The sequence below is a fragment of the Lutra lutra genome, chromosome 8 (assembly GCF_902655055.1).
Source record: "Lutra lutra chromosome 8, mLutLut1.2, whole genome shotgun sequence".
Lineage (NCBI taxonomy): Eukaryota > Metazoa > Chordata > Mammalia > Carnivora > Mustelidae > Lutra > Lutra lutra.
The window spans coordinates 141,269,450-141,290,573 of record NC_062285.1 but is presented as its reverse complement, the minus strand read 5'-3'; the positions used below and the strand labels follow the sequence as shown (position 1 = coordinate 141,290,573).

At 46.9% G+C, this 21,124-nt stretch overlaps 1 protein-coding gene across 6 annotated transcripts in view; it reads right to left on the bottom strand.

Annotated features, from left to right (window-relative positions):
• The window catches only part of PPARA (peroxisome proliferator activated receptor alpha), a 63,230-nt gene that overhangs the window by 6,389 nt on the left and 35,717 nt on the right, over window positions 1–21,124 (bottom strand). For all 6 annotated transcript variants that reach the window (XM_047741339.1, XM_047741340.1, XM_047741341.1 and 3 more), the window contains exons 3-7: window positions 18,627–18,873; window positions 9,460–9,620; window positions 8,236–8,374; window positions 7,232–7,434; window positions 1,009–1,456 (exon numbers count right to left, since the gene is read on the bottom strand). In XM_047741339.1, coding sequence (XP_047597295.1) covers window positions 1,009–1,456; window positions 7,232–7,434; window positions 8,236–8,374; window positions 9,460–9,620; window positions 18,627–18,834 — 1,159 coding nt within the window. In that variant the 5' untranslated portion in view covers window positions 18,835–18,873. The remainder of the gene's footprint in view (window positions 1–1,008; window positions 1,457–7,231; window positions 7,435–8,235; window positions 8,375–9,459; window positions 9,621–18,626; window positions 18,874–21,124) is intronic.

Here is a 21,124-nt window from a genome sequence, read left to right as displayed (position 1 = left end):
GAGAACTGTGCCCTACTCCTATAAAGGTGCGTGCCGTTGCTTTTTACCCACAGCACTACATCTTGAGCATACAGAGTAGCTGACATCAAACCGCCCTACAGTTTCCATTGCTTGCCGGGGCACAAGGGCGCCAGCTGACCGCGTGCAGCTGGATAGTAGCAGGGACAGGCCTTGTGGAGCTTCCGCAGACTGGGCAGCTGTGGCCGGCCTCAGCTCTGCACGTCAGCCACCTGTGGGGCACAGCATGGTTTCTCGCAGTGGGCGGTGGTCGCCCCATCAGTCTCCCCCAGAGTGGGTAAGGTCAGCTGAGTTTACAGTACGGGATGACCTTCTTATATCAGGACAGGGTTATTTAAAGGAACAGGACATTGAGCCAAAATTCTGGGAGCTGCAGAGCCAGCTTCCCTGCAGAGAGGCCCAGATTCTCCTTCACTGGGATCCATTTCCTTTGGCAAAACAAACTGCAAACACTGCCAGTTAGCTACTGACATTTTTCATCATGAAACAGAATATACCAATAGTGAGATAAACTGTACTGACATCTGCCTGGCACTTCATATAATCCTGTCTGTAATATGGACAGAATACTATAACAGTAGAATTACATAACAACAATAATATACACCATATATTATGATCTTATCTAATATGTATTAGATATTAGATATATATTAGATAAAAATTGTATTACCATTATGCCTAGTAAATTATATTTGATGATTATGTTATAATCAGAAATAGGATATTATGTATATAACATAGTTATGAATGGAATGTATTTATATAATGTACAAATATGTATTTAACTATAATAACGTATGCTAGAATATGATACGGTATGATATAATTCTCACTTAATTCTCCTTGGTGGTGACGCAGGGGCTCTCAGACGCCCTCCTGCCTGCTGGTGCGTGCTTCACCGTGCACCACTCATGCACAGACAGATTTACTGCCATCCTTTGGGAGAGGAGGCCACAGGTGACACCAGATAGTCGGTCAGTGACTTACCCCCACAGCAAATTATAGCAGCCACAAAAAGGGAGATATCACTGTCATCCAGCTCCAGCGCGTTGAACTTCATCGCAAAGTCAAACTTAGGTTCCATGATATCACAAAACGGTTTCCTTAGGCTCTTCAGGAATTCACGAGTTATAAAACCATTTCCATATGCTACGAGCATCCCATCTTTATTCATCACAGAAGACAGCATGGCAAATATGGCCTCATAAACTCCGTATTTCAGCAAAGTGACCTGATCGTTCAAGTCCAAGTTGGCAAAGCCAGGGATGGACTTGGCAAACTCGGTGAGCTCGGTGACGGTCTCCACAGACGTGCACTGGCAGCAGTGGAAGATGCGGACTTCGGCCTCCTTGTTCTGGATACCGTTGGCCACCAGCTTGGCCACCAGAGTCTTCTCGGCCATACACAATGTCTCCATGTCGTGTATGACAAAGGGCTGCAACGAAAGACACGGAAATGAGCCAGGTCGCCGGGGACAGGCTGTCCTCTTAATTATCAATGAACTGATGAGCAGCCAGTGTCTGCAGATCACCTGTGGAGAAGCGCGATACGAACAAAATGCTGTCTTCGTCCTTAAACAACCTCAAAGTTGGCTGGGGACACAAAGACATTTATGGAAAACTAGGGATATAAATCTGTAAGGTAAGTATCATCACTGCCTGACACCGGGTGGGGATTTCATTGCTATGAAAGGGAAGTCCTGATTTTGGCAATAAAGCTAACAAGAGCGTATTTGCAAAGCACTTCTAATACTTTATAAGATTTTCTGAACTCCTGAGTACTACTGCAGTGGCCCTAACTACAGAAATTTAAAAATTTTTATCCCCGAAGAACAGCTGACATACAATGGTATATCAGGGGCGCCTGGGTGGCTCAGTGGGTTAAGCCGCTGCCTTCGGCTCAGGTCATGATCTCAGGGTCCTGGGATCGAGTCCCGCATCGGGCTCTCTGCTCAGCAGGGAGCCTGCTTCCTCCTCTCTCTCTCTGCTTGCCTCTCTGTCTACTTGTGATCTCTCTCTGTCAAATAAATAAATAAAATCTTAAAAAAAAAAAAAGCATTTAAAAAAAAAAAAACAATGGTATATGAGTTTGAGGTGCACAGTGTAGCGATTCAACACCTCTACACTTTAGGCAGTACCCACCCCTTGTGTGGGGTCACCAGGAAACGTAACTACAGTATTACTGACCACAGTCCTCATGCTGTCCTTTTCATCCCCAGGCCTATTAATTTTATAACTAAAAATGTGTGCCTTCACCTCTTTCGCTCACCCTACAGTAACTCTTAATTTTACCATTTTATGAACTTCAGAGATAACCGTCGTTACCTGACCCTGACTACAGCATGAGTGAACTTGGTACGTAAAGAGACAGAACTCCGAACTCCGAAAGTTGGTGTTTGCATACCAATAAGCAAGAGAGCATTGTTAAGCCCTTGCTCTCTGGGGGCCGCCTGGGAAAATCTTAAAGAACCCTCACTTCCTCACTTCAGTGCTCTGTGTTCTGGAACAAGCACAAACCCTTGGGCCAGCGGTCCACACGTTGATATATACCATTTGCTTCTAAGACCACGGGTCCTGCCATTTTCCAAGTATCTAGTGGAGGAGAGGAGACGGTTGGCCCTATTACTGGAGGCCAGCTTGCCCAGAAGGGATTATATATCTGGTGGGGCACAGGGGAACGGACATAAATATTTTGTGCTGATGGCCAAAATGTACACCAGATCTGTGCGCAGAGCAGAAGAAATGACAGTCTCTAGGGGATCTCTGATTTATAATGTGCTCTACAGATCAGTAATGAGGTGGGCTGAAGCATTATTTTCAGTTCCTACCAGAATACATAAATGTAGAATGGCATAAGCAGCTCATGATTTTAAGACTCCCTCTGCCCATGGGCAAAGTGTGTCACTGACACTCTATCTGACCCCAGAGCACGATGTGGCCCCTATTCCTGGGCCCCCAAGGGCATCTGGAGGAACCACAGCATGAAACCACCTTCAGGGAACCTGGAGCGTGTCCTTGTCTCAGAAGCAAGGCAGGCATGTTGGAACAATACAAGGCATTGTCTTAGAAATGTTTAAATAAAATTAGAATTTGCAGTACAGCATTGGACCAAAAAAAAAAAAAAAAAACCACAATAATTTGATTCTACATCTGAAGAAAGGGGGTACTCAAAAAATTACCTGTGTGTGAGTGAAAACATTCTGAATACAAAATTCAAAGCCAAAGTCCCAACTATCTCAAGTCTGGTTAAGGAAGACTAAAAACCGTCTCCCTTCAAAGACTGTAAAAGCAGGCCTAATTACTGTTGTTTAGGGAAAGTTTGGGGGTAGTTCTGTGTCTTGTGCAGTTGCTCAGATTGAAGGAATTAACATTTTCGGGTGAGCTGGAGGGATGCTTTTGAAGGATACACAGCACTCTCCCTTCAATTTCCAGAAAATACACGAGTAGGCCACCTGGCTGTATCACTGGTTTGTAACCTTCGGCAGAAATAAAAACAAAAGTTGTGTGGCCCAAACAAATTTGGGAAACACTGAGTTAAATGAAGTTCGGTCCTCCCAGAGTCTCTACTACGGGGGTGTGTGGTGGGAAGCTTCAGGAACAGGGATAGGCTGGGCAGCGGTTCCCCAAGTGTGTGATCCCAGAGCACTTGCATCCTTCGCTGGAGCATCTCACATGACTGGCACAGGGCTGGCCACAGAATTTGCAGGACTCTGGGCGAGATGAAAATGTGGGGCCCCTCTTTCAAAAATGATGAAGAATTTCAGGACAGTGACAGCAGGGCACGAAATCCCAACCCCGGGCCCTTCCAGGCAAAGCTCCTTGTGAAACAGGACACAGGCCCATGAAACCCTCCTGGGACTAGTTTTATGTGAAACATACGCTCGTAAATGGGGAAGTAACTAGTACAAATACTTCATTTCATTTTTATAAAATTATCACTTGGATTTTAAGAAGGCAGGGCCTCATTAACAAACAAAATTAGAAACCATCTGAATTCAAAACCAGTGGTAACATTTAGAAACCAATGTTTATAGAAGCTCAAGAGAGAATGCATATACTAACTCGCTTGATAAACACTGTTGATAGGACTATTAAAAAAAAATCCATGCTGCTTATATTTAATTATGGAATGCGCCTTTTAAACTCAAGTTTGAATATGAATGTATCTGATATCACAGGTGGTCATTTCAGATAAATAAAGGATGTTGTCACAAGTTTAAATAGCAGGATCCTGGCAGAAAGCTGCCCAGCACTCCCACCCATCACTCCCCACTGAGACCAGAAGGTTCTCCCAACCGACATCTACCACTCGTGCACACGCCTGACGGTGTTCTGTGTGTGTTAATGATACTACTGACAAAAACTCATCTTTACATACATCTAAATAGCATTTTCTACATAAAGTGCAGGCAGCACCATCTTTTAGGAAAAAACTGTGATTTCTTGGTAGAATTGTTTTGGATGAAACCATTTAATAAGCTTTTGGTTAGGTTTTACTACACATTTCAAGAAGTGGTATAAAATATTAAGTATGTTTTTTAAATCTTAAGGCACCTTAAGTTGTCGGTGTAATATTTCAATGTAACACCGTGGGCAAAACCCCACCACGTGGTTCATCATCCCCCAAAGCCATTTCGGAAAGGCTTCTGGGGAGTCCCTCGTCTCAAAGATCTCGAAGAATAATGTTGGAAGCCCTTTTCAAAATGCACATTAGAATCTATTCTGAGTCACGTGCCCAAAATTTATCCCCTTGCTTGGTTCATTCTTCTCTGACAACACACCTGACTTTGTTACTGACTGGCTACAAAGGACCCATGATTTTGTCTAAAATTCCTTAATCTTCTCAGGGGACACAGACTGTCCATAACTGAAAACATTCAAACACTCTAAAGACTATTCCCAACAATTCTGAGCTATATGGGAACCTTTGAGATAAACGTATGCTGTGTCCGTCATTTGAATGAAGAAAGTCACAATGGTCTGTGACATCAGACCAGTGCTATTGCATGACCGTCGCCTGGCACAGTCAGTGCTGAAGAACTGTTTGTCCGTTTGAACCGAACACCCTCCCCTAGTTTCCAGAGGTGCAACTAGCTTCTAGTGCCAGCAAAGGCTGGGGCAGGGGTGGGTGGGCCCGTGCACATTCACAGGGCGGGCCCGAGCCCCTGGTTGCAAACCTCACAGGAGAGGCACAGACTTGAACGCTCCTCACTGTCTCACTGCATGTGGCCTTCCGGAGTCTTGTGATATTAACACCTCACACGTCAACACACCAACTTTTTAAGACATTGAAAAGCACGTCTTTTGGAAGCCAAGTTCAGATGGGACCGATGTGTCCTCTGTGCCTCGGCTCTGCTTCCGTTCCTGTCGCCCTCGAATCACAGGGCAGCCAGGGCCCTGATGAGCCTTGGCCAGCTAGCTCACTCAGGGCCCTGGCGGTTTTCTGGCCTCCGGTTCTGAAATCTCAGTGGCTCAAACCAGCCGCAGGTCCAGACAGAAACATTCACTATCCCTCCCATCAGCCCCTGCCCTCAGCGAACAGCCACCCTTCCCCCAAACAATGGGATCTACGCGCTTCCTGCAGCTTCCTTCCTCCTCCCAAGATCCTCCCTCCACCGTTTTCCCACCAGCCTCCCACAGCACCCCTCTCCTGGCCCACCCAGCCCCTAATCGGTTCTGGCCGAGCTGTAGGTCTTCATGTTATGTGATCTACAGGCCGCAGGAGATAGAAAAGCAGACCCTGTGTCCCGCATCGGGAGCTCCAAGCTCTGGCCGAGGAGGACAGGGCTCCCTCCAAGAGCGCGGATCTTAGTGGTATATGCAGAGAGATACTCCGTGGGAATGAAACTAATGTTAAACAAGAGCGTTTGGTTCAGAGTCAAGTTAACTTTTAAGTTTCCCTTTAAAAACCCAAGAGAGAAACAGAAGATCTCAGAGATCAGAAGCTTTGGTTCCTCTAATATGGGGCTCTCCTAACCATTTCCAGGAGAGAAATTCCAAGTTAAAAGGTTACTTTGCTGTCACCCTCATGGTCCGGAAAGGGTCGAATTTATACAAGCCCCTGGGGCCTTGCAGCACGGGTACAGCTTTACCGATGTCCTAGAGTTCTCTTGAGCCAGTCCGAAATGTCTCCGCCCATTTAATTGGAGAATTTTACTGAAGAATTAAAGACTCAGTAAAAGAGAGGTTTGGTTTGTTCATGAGAGTAAGTAGCTTGTGAAATACTTCATTTTCCTGTGACTAAAAATTCCAGCTTGTAATTCCCAATCAGGATTGCTTTAAGCTACTCATTAGTACTAATTAAACCTGTTTTGCCGTGCTCGTAGGAAAAAAGCAAACTATCTTCATTAGCCAACCCTGGGCTGGCCCTTCTTTGAATTAGCTGTGAGATCAGTTCAGCAATGGACACAGAGACTGAGCGGACCATGGGGTCGGGGGCAGGTAGCAGTGCACTTTGGAAAAGGCCCAGAACTGTCCAGAGAAGACAAAGTTTCTGTAAACGAACAGCCCTTTCTAAACCCAGAGATGTCCTTGCCTTTTCACTGAAAAGACAGGAGTGGGGTGGGTGGGGGACTGCAGGGTGGGGGGTAGGAGAGGAGGGAGGAGATTTAGGGGAAGGATGCCAGAACATGTGTTGCGCGAAAGAAAATGCTTTCATTTTCTGGCATTAAAATAGAGATTTAGGGGCACCTGGGTGGCTCAGTGGGTTGAAGCCTCTGCCTTTGGCTTGGGTCGTGATCCCGGGGTCCTGGGATTAAGCCCCGCCTCGGGCTCTCTGCTCAGCGGGGACCCTGCTTCCACCTCTCTCTCTCTCTGCCTGCCTCTCTGCCTACTTGTGATCTCTGCCTGTCAAATAAATAAATAAAATCTTAAAAATAAAATAAAATAAAATAGAGATTTAAGGAAAAAAATGGAGGATTTTTAAAAAATGCACTTAAGAAAGGACCCTAAGCTATTAACCAAATTTTTCCTTTTCTTTCTTTCTTTCTTTTTTTTTTTCGTGTATTAATTACAGAATCATTATGATGCCTGGTTGCTAGGAGCTCTGAGGTCGAGCGAGCCCAGAAGATAGGAGTTGCTGACCAGCTGCCTCCATCCGCTGTCTCTGGGACCGACACCGTCTTCCCAACACCCAACCTTGGTCCCCTCAGCCCCTCCCTGTGGCCAGGGGCCGCTCAGGCGGGAGAACAAGCCGCAGCCGGGCCGCCTACCGGGTTGTTGCTGGCCTTCCCTGCCAGGATGACCCGGGCCTTGACCTTGTTCATGTTGAAGTTCTTGAGGTAGGCCTCATAAATTCTCTTGGCGAGGGACTTCAGATCTGCTGTTTCTGCATCTTCCGGGTCATGTTCGCAGGTGAGAATTTCTGCTTTCAGTTTTGCTTTTTCAGATCTCGGCATTCGTCCAAAGCGAATTGCTGGGGGGGGAGGGGGTGGCAGGAGAGAACGGGAAGCGAGCAGAGGTGAGCATCAGGGTGCACGACAGGGGACAGGCCTCTGGGCGGAGAGGGTGCGCCGAGAATTCAACCGCGAACCAAAGCCGTCCCGGCAGGACTAGTCGGCATTGTACTGCTCTCTCTATTCTGGAGAGAGGAAAGTGAAACTCAACCCTCCATAAACTCTGGACTTCTTCAAGAGGCTAAGAGGCAAGGCGACGCCCTCACTTGTTTTGTCAGTGGGATCAGTCGAAGGTTCAAAATTGTCCTTTAGGACAATTGTCCTAATTGACCTGATTATCATGAGGTCCAAACTTGACCCTAGTTTGAGGAGATGGCAGTGACCCCTAGGGTGACTTCATGCGACACCTTCTTCTTTGTCCAGAAAGTAGACCTGCGACCACTGGGAACGAGTCATTTGAGATCTACTTTCGCGTCATCACTGGCGCGTTCTAAAACGACAGCAGGGTTCAGAATAACGATATTTGCCGCACACGTGCTTTGTGGGGATGCTGCGACCATACTGGCATCCCAGAGGGATTTCCATTCCATCTGAAAACCTTCAGTCAAAGTCTTACCGTGTGAAGTGTCTAAGAGGAATTCTGGGAGCTCTGCTGCGTCTCAGCTACGTGACACTTTTTCCTCCTTAGGCTATCTGGGTTGCAAAACGATCTGGGCACTACGTGCTGCCGCGCATTCATCCAAAACACAGTCCGTGGTGACCAGACAAGGGAGGTAGGCTGAGGCACGGGCTGCAGAAGCGCACTAGACAACCTTACCTACCGTTATGGGACATCCCGACCGAAAGGCACTTGTGGAAACGACAGTACTGGCACTTATTCCGGTTCTTTTTCTGAATCTTGCAGCTGCGGTCACATCTGTCATAGGCCAGCTTCAGCCGAATGGTTCGCCGGAAGAAACCCTGTGGGATGGACGCAAGGCTGGGGAGGGGTGTTTCTTGTCGTTCATTTACTGTACTTTTCAAATGAACTGAAATTAGCAAAATCGTTCTAAGAAGTCTGACTTAATTGGGACAAACTGAAAAATTTAAATTTCATTACACGTAAGATGAAAAACTAACAAAGTGAGGCAAAATTCAAAGTCGTTTCAAGACGTCCCCGTCTGGCTTGGGAAGACAATGGTTATCGTCTCCCAGAGTCACTTAGTCCCAATTTGTGCGAGTGTCGGTTTCCCTCCCCAGCTCACGTCCAGATCTGTGACTGCACAGATCTCTGTGTAAGAGAATACTAGCCCCCTCAAGACAAAGACTCTAATGAACTCATAAAAGGCAGCCACCTGTTTGTAAAGAACGGTCACACTTTACAAAAGCTTATCTTAAACTCTACCCAGTAAGAACCTTTAGTATTTAGTCCATGAGAAACAAAATGTAACAACAGGAACTCAGGCCCAGCCCTGGGGTAAAAGTTACTTCTTTCACAGGTTCATGGTCAGAAGGCTTGCGAAGCATCTGTATTTGCTTTGGTGCTTTCTCTGTTTGCTTCCCACTTATTCCTGCCTGCCTCACACCGGGCAGGTCTGGAAAGCCTGCGGATCCTACTAAGTCTGTAAAGTGGGGATGGCCAGAGCAGGCCAGGAGCATGAGGAGGCTGAAGAGAGAATTCTACCTGTCGGAAGGCAGTGTGGCCATTTCTCCCCACAGCCCAGGCCTCCAAGGCCAGCCCGGGCTCGGGTGCGGTGCTGCTGTCAAGGGCGTGGGTTGTGCCCGCACCAGGAAGGGCTGTGGTGTCTTCCAAAGGCAGCAAACCGTCTCAGCATGCACAGGGGAAGACTTCGGATTTTAACTGAACACTGAGATGACGAGACACTGCGCGTCTCAGGTACATGAAATACCGAAGCTGAGAGTGTACACAAAGTCCTAAAAGCACGATGTGGGGGCCTGACACTACTGACTGACAGATCCTTTTAGTGATGATCAAAATCTGTGTTTAAAAAGAAGCAGCCATTGTCCCGAGCAGGGACACTCTCCCTTGCTGGGGTCCACCATACCTTACAGCCTTCACACGCATGAACTCCGTAATGGTAGCCTGAAGCTTTGTCCCCACAGATCCTACATTCAATGTTCAAGGCTATGCTGGAAGGTTCATCAGCACTACCGGCCGCCACTGGGTACGTGACCGACGAGGGGCTTGAAGCTGGTGAGAGGGTGTCTGAGAACAGAGGAGAAAGACCGATGAGCATTCCAGACAACGTTGCCATCGACGTCTATGCCAAGTTCAGGAGGACACGACTGCATATGAGGAAGCGCTGGCTAGTAGGCAGAGCTCCCGGCCTGGGCTGGCCCCTGTCCTGGGCCGTCCCACCCCCACCTGTGTGCCTCCAGTTACTGCGGTGACCTCCACAAAGCGGCTGGGAGGCCCCTGGGTTCTGGACCCACACACCCAGCTGTCTCCCCCCACCCCCGACCCTGGCGCGGCCTACACACAATTTCTACTTGGCTTCCCTCCACTCTTCTGCAAATGTTAACTCCGTAAATCACACCAGAATACAGGACGAAAATCCATGTGGGCAACACCGGAAGCAACAATCCATGAAAGATTTAAAAAAAAATTAAGCTGACTTCCTTAAAATTAAAAACTTCTTTCTGCTCTGCAGAAGACACTGCCAAGAGAATGAAAAAGACAAGCCACAGGCAGGGAGACAATGTTCGCAACACACACATTCACAAAAGACTTGTATCCAAAATACACAGAAAAGTCTTAAAACTCAACAATAAAACAAACCGCTCAATTAAAAAAACGGGCGGAAGATCTGAGCAGTCGCCTCACTGAAGAATGGTAGCAAATCAGTATCACTTGCCATTAGGAAATTGTGAATTAAAATTAGACGTCTCTATGCACCTATTAGACTGGCAAAAACAAACACACAAGCACTGCGGCACCCGGGGGACTCAGCGGGCTGAGCGTCCGCCTTCGGCTCAGGTCATGATCTCGGGGTCCTGGGATCGAGTCCCGTGTCGGGCTCTCTGCTCAGCAGGGAGCCTGCTTCTCCTTCTCCCTCTGCCTCTCCCCCTGCTTGTGCACATGCATGCTCTTGCTCTCTTAAATAAATAAGTAAACCTTTTTAAAAATGAAATTAAATTAAACAAACAAACAAAGCCCTGATAACACCGCCTGTTGGTAAGTTCACGCGGCGACAGGAATGCTCGCCCGTGGCTCGTGGGAACGCAGAACAGTGCAGCCACGCTGGAAGACAGTTTGGCAGAACAGTCTTAAAGGAATTACACTCCAAGGCATTTAGCCAAGTGATCTGAGGACTAAGTTCACACAAAAACCTACACATGAATGTCTACATCAGCTTTAGTGTTAATCTCCCCAAATCGGAAGCAACCAAGTTGCCCTTCGATAGGTGAAAGGATAAGAAGGGAAAGCCGGTCTGAAAGGTTATAAACTGTACGATCCAAATATCTGATGTTTGGGGAAGCTGAATCATAGGTCTGGCACAAAGGTGAGTTGCTGGGGGAGGGTGGGAGGCAGGTGAACAGGTAAAACAGATTTTTGGAGATGGTGAAACGATTCATATGAAAACATCATGGTGAAGACACAACATGATGCCTTTGTCAAAACCCACAGAACTTTACAGTACAGAGTGAGCCTTCGTGTGCTCAAATAAAAATTTAGGAGGTTGGGGAACTATGCTGGCGGAATGCAGAGTGTGACAAAGTGAGCTCACTGTGTCACACATGCACAGAATGGCTTCTCTGAAGGAGATGTGGAGAAGACCCCACCCAAGGCAACTTGGAAATGCGTGGCATCTATGAGACCAAAGGCAAAGGAGCTGCGTGTCAGCTTGGGGTGTCCGTGGAGAAAGCAGCTCCCACAGGGTACAGGTTAGCCACCCTGATGCCACCACTGTGTAGACTGGAGACAGACCATGAATGGAAGGAATGGTGGTGTGGGAGCCAGGCCTCTCACTGTGAGAGCAGGAGCTAGCAGATCAGCTGGGAGAGGTAAGAATGACCCATGTGGTGGCGGGCTAGTGCCTCAGGCATCAGCACAACAAACAGAGATACAAATGGTGACATACAGAAATGTTTGTGGACCTATGGGTATACGTGGGTTAGAACATACCCATATCTCTTTGCTCCATCAGCTAAGAGAGCCTGAAAGAAAAGACACTCCAGCAGCAACCTGAAAGACAGGGGAGCAGCAGCCAGGACTCTGACAAGGCTGGATATAGTTTTGTGACCACCTCTCACGGTGAAAGCCTCAGAATCCGTAGGCCATCAGGTAAGGGACTCAGAAGGATTTTGCCTCAGTATTGGGGCAGACTTAACACTGTTATGGTTCCATCTAACACAGGACCCAAAAGGTCAAACATTTTCCAAGTAACTTAACTGCTTCCCAGAACAGAACTCAGAAGTATTTATGGGAATACAAAAATATCCATCATGAACAAAGTTCACAATGCATGGCATCCAATAAAAAAAATTACAGGGGCACCCGGGTGACTTAGTTGGCTAAGCGCCCAACTCTTGATTTCCACTCAGGTCATGATTTCAGGGTTAGGCTACACCTGAATAAACACAGATGATTAAAGTTATGACTGTATTCTAATGTGTTCAAGGAGCAGGATGAAAGACTAGAGACTGGGTGGAAAAGCACCACATTGCACTTATAGTGAGTAAGACTACACCACCTAGTGTGAGAAATACATTGGATGGGATCAGAGCCGGCTTAGACACTGCAGAAGAAAAGATTAGTAAAAGTGAAGACACAGCAAAAAAAAACAAGAAAACCACCAACAAAAAACCTATCCAAAATGAAACACTGAGAGAAATAAGACGAAAAAAAAAAAAAGCTTCATAAGTGAAATCTACCAACCATTTAAGGAAGAACTAGTATCAATTCCACAGAAATACAGAAAACTGTAGAGGAGGGGCTATTTCCTAATTCATGCCATGAGGCTAGCATTAATCTGATACCAAAACCAGATAAAGATTTTATAGGAAAACTAGAACCAATATCCTTCATGAACAAAGACACAAAAATTCTTAAAATTTTAACAAGTCCACCATGTACAGAAAGGACAATCCATTATGACCAAATAGGATTTATTCTGAGAATACAAAGTTGACCTAATCTTTGAAAATCAAATAGTATAATTCGCTGTATCAACCACGTAAAAAAAGAGAAGTCACTTGATCATCCTACTAGATGAAGGAATAGTATTTGACAAAATCCAACATTAATTTCTGATAAAAACTCACAGAAAACTGGGAAGGAGAACTTCTTCAATCTAGGAAAGGGTATCTATGAAAAACTGTTATTGTCATACTTAGGGGTGAAAGACAGAGATCAGGAATAAGGCAAGGGTGTCTCCTTATTCAACATTATACTGGAGATTCCCAACCAGTGTAATAAGGCAAGAAAAAAAAAAAATAAAGGCATCCAGCTTCAAAAGGAAGAAGTAAAACTGTCTTTATGTACACAGGACATAATTACCTGTGCAGAAAATTCTAAAAATCTATAAAATATGAAACACTTGGCAATAAATCTGACCCCAGAAATATGAAAGATGTATACACTAAAAACTAGAAAACATTGCAGAGAGAAAAATTTTTTGAAGATTTTATTTATTCGACAGAGAGAGCAAGAGAGAGCACATACAAGCCAGGGGTGGGGAGAGACAGAGAGAGAAGCAGACTCCCTCCCTCCCTGCCAAGCAGATCCCAGGACTCTGGGATCATGACCTGAGCCGAAGGCAGACGCTTAACTGACTGAGCACCCAGGCGCCCCCTCAGAAAGAAATTAATGAAGAGCTATCTAAGAGGGGAAATGAGTTCATGGCTCAGAAGGCTTGGTGTTGGTAAGATGTCAATTCTCCCCACATTGATCTTTTGACTTAAGGCAATCCCAATCAGACTCAGCAGACTTTTTTGGTAGAAATTGAAAAACTGATTCTAAAAGTACCAGCACACCCAAAACATCTTTAGGAAAGAAGAATAAAGTTTGAGAATTTAGTGAAACTTGCCTTCAGGCCTTATTATACAGTTACAGTAGCAGAAATTAGTGGCACTGGTGTCAAATGAGACAAACAAATGGAACTGAAATAGGCCCAGGCAGGTAAAGCCTATTGATTTTTGACGAAGATATAAAGGCCATATAATGGAGATAACAGTCTTTTTAATAAAGTCTGTGAGAACAATTACAAATGCAAAAGAGAGAGAGAGAAAAGAAATGAGTTTTGAGGCATGTATGAAAATTAATTCAATAGATCTAGACGAATTCCGTAGAGCTAGGGCAAAAATGTAAAACCTAAAATATGTCAAACTTACAGAATAAAGTGACTTTGGGTGAGGCAAATATTTCTTAACTATGACACAGAAAGCAGGATCCATGGGGAAAAAAACACTGACAAATTCACTTCTTCAAAATTAAGGACTTCTGTGTCTTGAAAACCACTGCTAAGGGAAGGAAAAGACAAGCCACAGATGAGGAGAAGCTATCCAGAAATCACACATCTGATAAAATACTTGTATCCAGAATATATGAATACCTCTCAACAGTCAAAAGCAAGGAAACCACTCAATTTAAAAATGGGCAAAAGGTTTGAACAGAAATGTCACCCAAGAAGATGTGTACGCATGAGGCACAAGCTTGGAGTTATCACATAAACAAGTCGTGGGGCAGAGACGTACAGCATTGCAAGTACGGTCTGAACTCTCGTGATAACATTGTACCGCGACAGACGGTGATGGCGCGTAGCGGAGAGCACTGTGTCATGCACGCAACTGTGAAACCACTGTGTTGTATACCAGAAGCTGATGTAACACTGTGTGTCAATTATGCTTCATTGAAAATATTTACAGGGGAGCCTGGGTGGCTCAGCCAGTTAAGCGTCTGCCTTTGGCTCATGTCATGATCCTGGAATCCTGGGATCGAGCCCTACATCGTGCTCCCTGCTCGGCGGGAAGTCTGCTTCTCCCTCTACCCCCCTGCTTCTCTCTCTGCTTGAGCACGCACTCTCTCTCTCTCTGTCAAATAAATAAATAAAATCTTAAAAAAAAAGTGATATACTGTTCTGGAAAAGACTTTGGCAGTCTACCAGGGCATCTACCTTACGTCCCAGCCATTCGCTCCTAGGTATCTAGTGGAGAGAAGTGAAAGCACATGTCCACAGGGAGACTTGGACGTGAATGTTCTCAGCAGCATCATTTGCAACAGCTGATACCCAGCAGCAACTGAAATGTTCACCGACAGGTGTGGGTGAAGAAAAAAAAAAGTGCGTATCCACACAACACATAAAAACCCTGAGCTTCTGGTATGTGCTTTGATGCAAATGAATCTCAAAAGAATTTTGAAGACTGAAAGAAGCCAGCTGAAAAGAACACCTACCGCATTATTCTTTTTATATGAAACTCTAGGAGCTACAGGCAGATCTATAATGAGAGAAAGGTTGGTGTTGCTCAGGGGAGGGAGGGAGACCAAGGGGTGGGGAAGAGGGTTGATAAAAGAGCACAGATAAATTTGGAGGTGATGGGTTTGGTCACTGTTTTCATTGTGGTGATGGTTTCACACTCAAAATGTGTGTGTACACATCAAACTGTGCACGTTAACTATGTGCAGTTTACTGTATGCCATAAGGTTGCAAAGGAAAATCGGGGGAGAAAGATAGATTGGCCTCTCAAGCAGCCCCGCCCATCTGTTCTCCTGGGTGTGAAGTCTAAAGTGAATACATTTTATAGACGGTCCTTCCATGGGAGCAATTTGCATAATGCAGAAATACCACCGAGGGATGGAAAAATCTAATTTACAAAGAAGCGGTAATCTTATCTCAAATCAGCTAGTCCCACCAGCCCTGGAGAACCTGGGAAGGAAACAGGAAGATTTTAAAGAAGCGAGAGATGATGCCAAATGATGAAAAGACCAACCACAACAGTGCGGGGAAGCTGGCGCACACCCAGGGCCTGGAGGGCCAGGGGCCCCGGGTCAGGGGTGTGTGTGGCATACGTTTCAATGTGATCACTATTTGTAAGTTCCCCCTCTTCTGTTTTTGCCACAAAGTTCCTTGGAATTGGTTGAACTCCAGGATGGAACTCTCTCCCCCCAAACCCTTGCTCTTACTTTATTTGGATGCAAAGCTTATGTCTGCCCATGGACTTGGGTCCGGTGTGGCTTTTGATGGGAGCATATGGACCAGGAGGCTACTTTATACGACATTTCCAGGTCTTATATGTCAGAGCTTTCAGATGGCTTAGGAATATATTTTAGATTATCGTTCTTGACAACAACCTAAAACACAACCTTGAAACAAATGGAAGAACGTAATTTCTGATCCCTTCTGTTTGAGGGTGAGGACTTGGGAGAGAGAAAATCCAGGCAGAGCGGCCACTGTGGACTCTATCTTCCCGGAGAAGGTGGGTGTCTGAACACTCTTTCCATCCATGGCTGGAACAGAGCTTTCCAGGGGTTTTACAACTACACACCCACCCTGCTCGCACAAGTTCCTTATTTGAGAATGACCTCAAGAGGATGTGTGACCTAAAGGAAAGCCTATCCCCAAATCTTTCGTTATAAAATGAACGACATGTTTTCCAAAGGGATCTGCCTTCTTTTAATAATAAAAAAAGGAAATATGGACACAAATAAATCTTCTCAAATCCTGAAGAAAAAAAAATTTCTGATAGTCAGTATAACCACAAATAGTATGTGAAAACAACTGGCCAATAGGCTCTGTGCCTACAATGTGGTGACTCAAAGATGCATTTGGAGGGGTTGAGAGCTGGGTTTGACCCTGGGCTTGTCATCTTCAGCATGTCCCAGTGTCTTGGGGTCTCTCTTCCTCTTTCCTCAAACAAACAGAACAACGAGCTCAAACATTGTTCTTGGGGTCAGGTAGACAAGGCACATGCACTGGCTACCATGGTGCCCAGTAGCCTAGGCTGTCACTGTCCCGGACACTAGCACAGGTCAGCCATGTGGCAACCTACTGAGGCACTGAAGGTGATCCCACACCCCAGAGGCTTTTCCTTGCTTGCCTCCCTTGCTATTTCTGGAAGCTCCCATCACTCTGGATGCTTGCTCCTTTCCCTCAAACTCACTCCCTCAATAACAAGTCATGAAAAAGACAGTCAAAATGCAAACCATTGGGGAGCCTCGGTGGCTCAGATGGTTAAGCATCTGCCTTCAGCTCAGTTCATGATCTACAGGTCCTGGAATCGAGCCCCACGTTGGGCTCCCAACTCAGCTGGGGAGTCTGCTTCCCCCTCTCCTCTGCCACTCCCCCTTCTTGTGCTCTCTCTGTGTCTCTTTCTCTCAAATAAGTAAAGACATAAATCTTAAAAAAAAAAAAAAAGAGTCATTTATAAAGGTCTGTTGCGGTCACTACAAAGGCTGTTCTCCCAGGAAGGCAACGGAGTCCGATAACTCGTCATCTCCCCGGGTCTCACATGGATCGTGCGGTCCCTGACTCTGGGCCGAGGACACAGCTGCCAAAAGGGATGTTCTTACGAAGAACTTGGCTTCAGAGCCAGCTGAGGGGCACAGGTTCAGTTCCTGGCACGGTCTCTTTCTAGCTATGTGACCGGGCCATGTTACCTCATAGCTGTGTTATTTCCACTTGTAAAACGACAACGGTCTTCTCACCGAGATTTTACGAGGATTGTGTGAGGCTGTGCGCAAGGTGCTTTCTCCTTCTGCCAGGAATGCTCTTTCCTGCTGGTTTTATTTTTCGTTAAAGCACCTCACACATATAGAGAAATATACAGAAGGACACCTGCTGCCCAGATTTACAAATGGTAATGTTTCATCACACCGCTTCTGCCTTCTGTGTGAGGTCCCGGCAGGACCCTCTCCCCAGTCCCACCTGCCTCTCGGCAGGGCACCAACATCATAAAGCTGGCACGAGCTTTCTCAGATGTGACATGGACCTACCGGCCACATTCGGCACTGTTTGGTGTTGGAGACCTCACATGCATCGAACTGTACAGAATATATCGTCAAGCTTATTTTCATTCTTCTTCATTCTTTATCTTCACGCTTTTTACGTGGATTCGAGTGGAGACAGGTGGAGCTAATTCTTTTAAGTTATGATGAAGAACTCCACAGCAGGATGCTTTCACAATCTGCTTCCCCCGCTTCCTATTTGTCCCCACCGCGTGGGGCACCATGCCACAGGCGCTATCCCAAATACGGCTGCCACGTGCACCTGTCCGCGTGTCTCCTTTTTAACGATGTCTGTCCCCAGTGGGCCCACTGGGTTGAGAGCGCACGCACCTCCGGCCACTCTCTCTACAGAGCTTTCATCAGCGCACACTGCTCCCGCCGTCACCAAGGTCAGCACACAGTCATGAAAGCCATCTTCCTGGCATGGGAATTGGCGAGGAGACGGTTGGCGGAAAAGTGTTCTGGGTTAAGAACTCGACGCATGGGAGGCTTGTCCGATGAGGGCATGGTTCACACCACAGCACCCAGGGCTGGCTTCAGAGCTGCCTGGAAGGATGGCAGGTTCCGCCATTTCTTCTCTGTGACACCAGAGGCTATGTGGATGGACTCCAGGTTTTACTTCTTTGCATCTGCCCCGCTGATACGAGTTGCAGGGTTTTTTTTTTTTTTAAGATTATATTTATTTATTTGAGAGCGAGAGCATGCGAGCAGAGGGAGGAGCAGGGGGAGAGAGAGAATCTCCAGCAGACTCCACGGAGCACGTGGAGCCCAATGTGGGACTCGTTCTCAGGACCCTGAGATCGTGACCTGGGCCGAAACCAAAAATCGGACGCTTCACCGACTGAGCCCCCCAGGCACCCCTTTCCTGCAGTTCCTGATGCAGTGAAGAAAATACGGAGGTGGTTCATATACATTTCCAGATTAAAAAAAAATCATCCTTTTTATCATAACAGGAGCCTCTGCTTTGAAGAAATAGAAACTCAGACTTGTTTAGAAATGTAGCTGACTGCCTTAACTGAATTTCAAGCGTTATTTGATTTGCGTATGGCTTTTAAAAGTGGGCATGCTGTGTGTCTCACAGTGTCTCCTGAAAGGCCCCCAGGCCAGTGGACTCGGTGTCATGCTCTATCATGTCTAAACAGTTCACGGCACAAAGATGGGACTACTTCTTTGCCAGCTAAAGCGAACACTTTTCTCTGCAGGAAAGCAAAACACAACAGACAACAAAAACTTACCTAAATAAAGCGCTATGGGATACAGCACACTTACCCGTAATAACAGATCCGTCTGATCCTGGGCCACTTCCTAAATACTGGTACTCCGCGAAACTGAAGCTTCCAGAACCGTCCTCGCCGATGGACTGAGAAATCTCTTGGATGTTTTCCATTTCTTGTAGAAATTCTTCAGATAATGGGCTTTCCAGATCGTCAGCCTCGAGTGGGGAGAGGGGGCAAACCGGGCTTTCTGTGTCTACCATCTTGACGAGAGGGTTCTGGAAATGTAGCCGAGGCCCAGCCTGGGAGGAGAGAGAAGTAGCCGGTGAGTCAAACACAGAGGAACACTTTTCCTTCCTTGAAAACCTCCTGTACCCATGACAACCCACTAAATTCATAATCTAAGAAGGGACAGTGCTGACCACCCTTTCTCGGCATGCCTCTTGATGAGCGCGCTCGGAAAGTGGAAATCTTTCAACACGACACGTTCAGGAGACAAGGCTGACCCTGCGAGAATCAGTCACTTGCTACCGAGTGCACAGTGTGTCGACACACGGTGTCTGACTGGACAGAAGTGGCCGCGGACACAAAGTCCCTGCTTGCCTAGAGCACTAGTTTCGGTGGGGACACAGACAGCAAATAAACGAATACACGTGGGGACTGAATGTCTGCCGGTGCCCCGACAACACAGAGCAGATGGGGACGGACGCTGCTTTACAGGGGGACACTGCCTGGCCGAGCTGGGGACAGTAGAACCTGACAGGGTGCGCTGCACAGAGGTCTTGGGGGAGAATGTTCCAGCAAACAGTGTGTGCAAAAGCCCCACAATGGAAGCCTTCTAGGAACACGCAGGCCAGTGTGGCTCAGCGCAGGGGTGCAGCGAGAGCAGGAGGGACAAGCCATCAGCACACACCCTGGTGTGATAGTCTACGTTCTCCTTGTACCCCGGGGGGAAGTCACGCAGGTTTTCCTTAATAAATGCTTGCACACTTACCGGTACGTTGTAGAGTTAAAAAACCCAACCATGTGCGTGTCTAACAAGCTAGGCTGTTTCAGGAGGCAAACAACAGAACGCTCTCCAGGGGGGTACTGTTATGAGCTGAACTGTGTCCTGCCCCAATCCCTATGCTGGAATCCTCACCCCAGGACCTCAGAACGTGGCTATATTCGGAGAGAGGGTCTTGAAGAGGCCCCTAATTTAAGACGAGGGTCTTTAAAGCCAGCTCCGAGTGATCTGATTGGTGTCCTACGAAGAGCAACGTGGGAGACACAAAAAGAGACACCAGGGGCATGCGTGCCCAGGTGCACGGGTGTGTGGCAGGTCCAGCTGCCTGAACTGGCCTCCCATCTCTGTCCTCCTGAGGTCCTGAGCCAGGTCCATCCCTGGCCTGGCAGTCATGCATGGCCCAGGGACATTTCGCTTCTGGGACTGCTTTCCCATCTGAAGCGGTTCCAGGGAAGCCCACGGCTTGCAGCACCGAGAGGACCCAAGGAGGTACAAGCCGACCACAGCCAGGGCTGACCTCGAGGCGCTGCCATCACATGGTGACCACAGGACGCCAGGCTCGCTCAGCTGAGCGAGAACACTATTCCAGAACAAATTCGCAGGACGTGCTCTTCTAAAACATGTCACAGTTCAGCCCTGCTTCGAGGAAACATCTTTAAGTGGAAAGATGAAGGGATGTTTTGACTTCCTTTAGAAATGCAAAATGGGTACAAGTCACACATTTTTGTGGAAGTCACATCTCCTGCTTAGAATTCAGACAGCAAGTTCTCATGGTTGATAATAACACACAGGAAAAATAAAAGGGACCCATTAGCCTTTCATAGGATTTAAAAGACTTTCTGTGTTTCCATAAGCAGGTGACGGCTCTGTGCATTTTCTTCTATCATGTTTTAGTCTGCATTATATCTGAAGGCAGCTCTCTTCAAACGGCAAGCAAGACAGTAGGGTAAGTGTTATTTAAACTATTTTTCACCACAAACAAAAGGTTAACAACTGCAGTCACTAAAGTAAAATATTAACTGTGAAGTTTAGCCTGGTACCAGAGAGCTGGGCAGAGGCTGTGAGGTCAGTGGGGCTGGGCCCATCTTCTCCTCAGGCTCCCAGTGCTGCAAGGGAAACTGCGCGCGGACGGCAGCCTTTTCCCTGGAAATACTCTCTCTTCCAACCAGGAGCGTCACAGCGGAAGAACTGATCCTTGACTACAAAATGATGTTCGTTTCCTTGTCATTACACTCAGGGAGTTAGAATACTCTTACCGCTTTACTTTTCAGTTGCTTTAAAAGCACACCTGAGATTTATTTAGGGGAACGTCAGTCCTGCTGTTCACGAGGAGCTAACAAGATAAAATCCGTCTGCAGAGTGAGGCGACACTGTTCTGAACTCCTGCCAGAGGCCTGCGTTTGCACGGATCACTGACTACACCGGCCCTTCCTTGCTTCCGGCTGGGGCAGATAAGGCAGGGCTCCCTGTGAAGTCGTCCCCAGGTAGAGAGCCGAGGCGGCCGGGCACACCCCCCAGCCCACCTGCCCTGTGGCTCCCGGTCCTCC